Source organism: Mus caroli, unplaced genomic scaffold (genome assembly GCF_978045245.1).
Source record: "Mus caroli unplaced genomic scaffold, Mus_caroli_1 scaffold_2, whole genome shotgun sequence".
NCBI lineage: Eukaryota > Metazoa > Chordata > Mammalia > Rodentia > Muridae > Mus > Mus caroli.
In genome coordinates, this window is record NW_028227257.1 from 108,538,925 (window position 1) to 108,544,924 (window position 6,000).

The 6,000-nt window shown below is 47.4% G+C and overlaps 1 protein-coding gene across 3 annotated transcripts in view; it reads right to left on the reverse strand.

Annotated features, from left to right (window-relative positions):
- The window catches only part of Rapgef4 (Rap guanine nucleotide exchange factor 4), a 292,946-nt gene extending 287,311 nt beyond the window's left edge, over positions 1-5,635 (reverse strand). For 2 of the 3 annotated variants that reach the window (XM_029474006.2, XM_029474005.2), the window contains exon 1: positions 5,504-5,635. In XM_029474006.2, coding sequence (XP_029329866.1) covers positions 5,504-5,568 — 65 coding nt within the window. In that variant the 5' untranslated portion in view covers positions 5,569-5,635. Of the gene's footprint in view, positions 1-5,335; positions 5,354-5,503 lie in introns of those variants that run through there. The other variant, XM_029474008.2, reaches the window with a different exon arrangement.
- Between the last annotated feature and the right edge of the window lie 365 nt (positions 5,636-6,000).

Below are 6,000 nucleotides of genomic sequence, written 5' to 3' on the forward strand. Positions count from 1 at the left end.
CATCACCTGCACCCTTGTCAGAGAGTGGCAGAGGCCACCTGGGCCCAAAGGAGATAGTGTATGTGGCCACATCACCCTGGCCCTGTGAGCACCTTCTACACTGAGGGCACTGGGCAGGTGCTGGAGATAAAGGGATGACTACATGCAGTGACTAATGTCAAGGGATGGGAAATGAGAAGCAAGCAGGCAGTTACCACCACGGCGTCTGACTTGTCTTATTACAGTGGACAAAGTGTGCCGTGGGAGCTCTTGTGGTAGTCATCTAACTAGAAGTCGGGACAGCAAAGCTGTCCTCAAGTATCCCCCAGAATTACCTTGTGATTAGGATTCAATTCCCAGCTCTGAGGCTCTGGGGAAAGAATACACTCTGCAGGCTGGAGATGTGAGCTTCCTGCCCTCCTGGCAGCCTAGCTTCTCATTGGAAAGAGATGTGGAAAGAGATGTGCTTCTGCTTAACTGGATTCCCTGCTCAGCTGGCCTCTGGCGCAACTGTATTAGCCAAAGAATGAGCGTGTCCTCTTGTCCCGTGGTACAGATTTAACATCAAATTAATGATCTGGCTAGTCTCTAAGGTCTCAAAAGTCTGGTGCCAGTGCGACCTTCCCTGAAACATGAAGGAATTCTCAGTGTGCTGACAAATCAAAAGATCCCTGGAGAGCATGCGAGGCTAGCTCTGAGCCCTGGAGAAAGTCCCAGAGGAAAGCCATCCCTGGGGTCCTGCCTGGTTGACACCAGCCTCCCCCCAGAGCCAGAGTTCCCCTCTGTGTGCCTCTTTGATCTTCTCCATCCCTCCAGAGTGAGACTGTATCTGGTGCCTCTTTGATTTCTGAGTCATCTTCTCACACCATGTGTCCTACAAAGTATTTTGGTTTTAGCAAATGTGCTCCTTGGTTTCTTTCAATCCCATTCAACCACATCAAAATAGCTAACACACCATCTATACGAGGCTATGTCACATGCAAAGGAACTGTCAACAAAAATCTGTGTGCGTGTGTGTGTGTGTGTGTGTGTGTGTGTGTGTAAACACATGTGTGTGCACATGTATATGTATGTATGTGTGCACACATGTGTGTGTGCCTCAAGGAAACACAAATTAAAAAAACAAAAACAAAAGAAGACAACCTTAGTTGCCTTTAAAAGATGGCAGTCTTTTTTATATAACCCATCATCCTTGACTTCATCTTCTGCTTCTGTTTCAGCCTGTGAGACAACGGCCTTCAAGTAAATTAATCAACAGAACCGTTCTGCCTTATAGAACTCCAAACCAAGGAAGCACCCAGTAAACTTTTTACCAAGAGAAGATAGTTCCTGTCACCTAAGGAGTTTCCCCATCTCTCCCTGGGGAGAGCCTCTCATGGAGAGCAAGTGATGACAGAGCCTCCTGCGAGGGTTCACACCACAGACACTAAGCTCTGAGCTACAAGCCTCCTTGCAGCCATTCAGCTCTGCCACTTGGAGTGACAGCAGCCACAGACAGTGAATAATCAGGTAAGTACGTTGTGTAACCGAGTAAGGACGGCTGTGTTCCAATGAAACTGTTGATGCACACGTTGAAATTTGAATTCACATAAACTTGATGGATCATGAAATATTACTCTTCTTATTTATTTTCCAACCAACTCAGGGATTTTAGAGCCATTCTTGGGGCATTTACAGGCTATGGTTTGCTGATTCTGGCTCGACTATCATTGAGAACAGACAATGATTCACAAAACGTGGTGATGCCCCTTACCCACCATGCAAGTGATCAACTAGAAATAGTTCTTAAATCCACAGAAGTCAACTTAAAACCTTTCATTAAGATTAAAGGTCATCACATTTTTTAAAGGGCCATCTTACTATTTTAAATCCCCCAAAGTAGGAATGTATGTAATTCCACTTTTAGCTAATCATCTCAGCTCAAGGAGCAATCTATGTAAGATCCATAAGCAAGCAGTGAACTTGCTTTGCATTCCCAATGGGTGCATGAAGACTTTTCTCGGTGTTGGTTTGTACATCCTAATGTCTGATATGCCTGATACCGTTCTGATTCTTTTGGTGTGTATTTATAGACAACACTTCAGTCCACCACAGCCCATGACTATAAGTCGCTGACACGTAGGACACTTTGCATCTTTTCTCTTCAACATAATCTACACAGCTACATCCCTTGGACCTCCTTCGTTGCATGTCAAGTTTGGAGAGTTCTGTCCCAGCCAGGGTTTTTGTGGGCATGCCAACCACACACTTCCCAGGCTCTGTTTTCCTCTTCATTTGCTTCACTTCAATTTTCCCTATGTGTGTCTTTACTTGGGGAGACCTTTCTATTTCTACTTCCCTTTCCTTTTTTAAAGTTTAGTTGTAGGGACTGGAGAGACGGCTCAGAAGTTAAGACCTCTTCCAGAGGTCCTGAGTTCAATTCCCAGCACCCACCTGACAGCTCACAACCATCTATAAGGAGATCTGGTATCCTCTTCTAGAGTGCAGGCACACATACAGGGAGAACATTATATACATAATAAGTAAATGAATCCTTTTTTTAAAATTTTGGTTGTTTGTGTACGTTTGTACCTGGGGGGGGGGGGGGAGTAGGTGTGTGGGTGTGTATTATGCATGTAGATGTACATGCATGTAGAAATCAGAAGTCAATGCGGGTGTCTTCCTTGACCACTCACAGCCCTATTTATAAGACAGGGTACAGTGTTGAATGTGGAGCTTATCAACTTGGCTAGACTGGCTAGCCAATGAGCTCCTGTCTATGCTCGCCCATTGCTGGGTGTGCAGATGTTTGCTACAATGCCAGGTTTTCTGCCTAGATGCTGGAAACTCAGGTGTCCGTCCGGCAGACATTCTACTGGCTGTGCTAGGTCCATGGCTCTCTCTTCTATTTCCAATCTCTGTGCTCTTCTTTGTTCATACTCCTGGTCACTGGGCTCATACATACGTTGGAAGGACCTTCCTCAGCTAACCTTACTATATGGTCCCAGCATCATAGTCCCAAGCACCACTTCACTGTATTGGTCCTTCCTTTCTTGTACACACTTGGAAATGCCCATGACAAAAAGACTTAGAAAATAAAGTGTCCCTTCTAGAGTCTAGATATGGTCACAAAAAAAAAAAAAAAAAAAAAAAAAAAAAAAAAATTCGAGGTGTGGAGGATAGGCAAGTCTCTGGCTGTATCTGTGTGCCTTTGCCTAAGCTGCTCCTCTGCCTGGCCTGACCTATTCTCTATCTTTGATAGAATAACTCTCAGCCTCTTACGCCCAGGCCTGATTCTGCATTTCCAAAGCACTTTACACATCCTCATTGAAGCATTTATCACTGGACTGCAGTCACAGTTACCTAGCTACCCCACCACCACACCCTCAGCCCCTCCCAGCCCAGAAGCAGCTCTCATTTGTTACACCCCGATGCCCACCACAGAGCCGGGAACAGAAGGCAGCACTGGGAGTTCCCCAGAAAGTTCCCATCCTCACTCCCAGCCTTCATTCTCTCTTTTAAAAATTTAACAGACTACATTTAAAATCGCAACTTCAAAATAGGCCTCTCCTACTGGCTTGCCATGAAACAGCCCCTCCTAAATGGCTCTTCTGAGGAATTCTGGGATCGAGGCCACAGAATAGACAAGAAGGTCTTCACACTGTGGAAATAAAACATATACAGGGTACTTCCTAGCTTCCAAAGCACTAGGAAGCTTTTTCCTCCCTTCTGCTGGGGGTGAGCCAAGGACACTCAGTTTTCAACTCAGGAAGTAAAAGTGATGAGGTACAAGCTCAGAACGGGTGGGAGCTCTGAGCCTAAACATCCGCAGCTTATCGATCTGTCCACTCACCTGCAGGTCAGGGACTTGAGGCTCAGGAAGAGGAGGGCCTTTTTGTGGTGTTTTTTTGTTTGTTTGTTTTTTGGATTTTGTTTTTGTTTACTTCATCTTGTTTTTGTTTGTTTGTTTTGGGTTTTGTTTTTTTGTGTGTGTTTTTGTGGGGTTTTGGGGTTTTGTTTCATTTTTGGGTTTTTTTGCCCACTATGAATAGTGGCATTAAACTGTGGTGCCATGTTCTAGAAATCCATTTGGAATACAATCTTACAGGCAGAAGCACAGGGATAGACATCCTAGCCACTCCGCTCACACCACCCCATGACTTTGCCCTAAGTACTCACTGACGAAAGGATCTCCAATGAATTACTGACTGTTTGCTATGCAGTTCTGCAAAGAGAAGTATGTTGCTTACTACCCAAAATTATCACTCACGAGGAAGCACTATTTATAGGTTAAGTGCAAGCTCCTGATTATCTCTTGTTTTATAATTCACTTTTCCTAAAGTATTAAATTTAGATTACTGATCGCATTAGCAAGCTCTCGGCTTAAATATGCCTTTAATTCCTCCACAGAATTCTGTGTGACTTAACTATCTCTTCAATTGTCTTACTGTTTACTGCATATAATTTCTCTAATATTAGAGCCTACCATTTTAGTCAGAAATGGGGCAATGCCTGCCAAAAATATTCTTGCTACTGTGTAGTAACTAAAAGTCAAGAATGTTTATCACATTAAGTTATTCAAATGAGTTCATTTCGCTCTTTTCAGTTAGTTAATATCTTTCCATCAAAGGCCTACAATAGTAGAACAGGCACAGCCGGCCACTCTTCAGATCCTCAAGTTTGATCCGGTCACAAATCTGTTCATTGAAAATTTTTCAATATGGCAGAGCACAAAATAATTCCCACAAATGCAATTCGGATATCATGCAGATTGCTGAAGGATGTGAATCACTGGCCTTTGGCACCAAACTCTGGGATTCAGAGGCTGTTCGCTCTGCAAGGCGTTTTGCTTGTTTCTTTCAAAGTTCAGATGCAGCACCTTTCTCCTTAGGGTAACAAACTAGAATTGCTAACATACTGTGTAATGTTTACTGTTAAATTTGCAATCTGGACAAACAGAAAATTACACTGACAGAGCCTAGAAACAACTGCAGTGTGTTGTCACCCACAGCACCTTCATCAGAGGCTGGCCAGAGCCAGCACTCTCTGCGGTTTAAATTTCTCTTTAGAGTGAGGGTCTTTTCTGCAGAAGATTAAGACGCCTCCGGTGACCTTCCTAACACAGACCTTGAGAGAGCGCCCGTGGGAAGAGGGCTGTGAATTTCAGCAAGGGACTTGAAGGCTCCACTGAGTCCCTAACACTTGGTTCCCCCCCCCCCCCAAACAAAAAAGGTGACTGCACCTGCATGCATACCCCCACTACTCCCCGCCCCTCCTGGAAACTTAAATGACATTCTCCCTGAGGGTCTGGACAGCCTGAAGCCCGCATGCATGTACCCTCCCTGGTCTTAATGCCCATTGGAAACCACCCACCTACCCATGAGTGGAGCGTGGAGTCGCAGCGAGGCGGAAGGGGACCAGGGCAGGCTGGCACCTTGTCCCCCACGGCGCCGCATTCTGTTCCCGGCACGTGGAATGCTCTCCCGCAGGTGGCACCCCACGAGTGGACCCCCGCAACCCAGATCCCGCACCCCACCCCACGTACCTTTTATCCAGGCAGGCGATCCACTCGGCCGAGGACGGAGAGTGTGCAGCGTGCGCAGCGACCATGTTGGGCAGTAGCGCGCGGTGGCCCCGGGCCGCGGCCACCTCCCGCGCGCCTCCCGGCGGGCTCCCGCGGCCTGCGGGGCGGGGACCGAGGGGCGGGCCAGGCGCGAGGCCCGCGCTGCACTGCGGCGCCCGCGTGGGAGCCCCGCCGCCCCGCCCGCCCGCCAGGAGCGGCGACCCCACGACACCTGCGGCAGGTGCCCCGCTCTGCCAGGCCCGCGTCTACCCTCACCTCGGGGGAGGGGAGAGGGGGAGTTCTGCTGCGATGCCACCCGGCTGCGCGTGGGGAGGGGATGTCAGACTCTATATATTTTTCGTACAGCAAATGCCACTAAAATGGCTGCTGCCTCTCCGTTTCCTTAGAAACCCATTAGTCCTCCTCGGTGGCTGTCAAAACTTGCTAGCTGATCCTGGCTCACCTTTACAGTCTCCTGT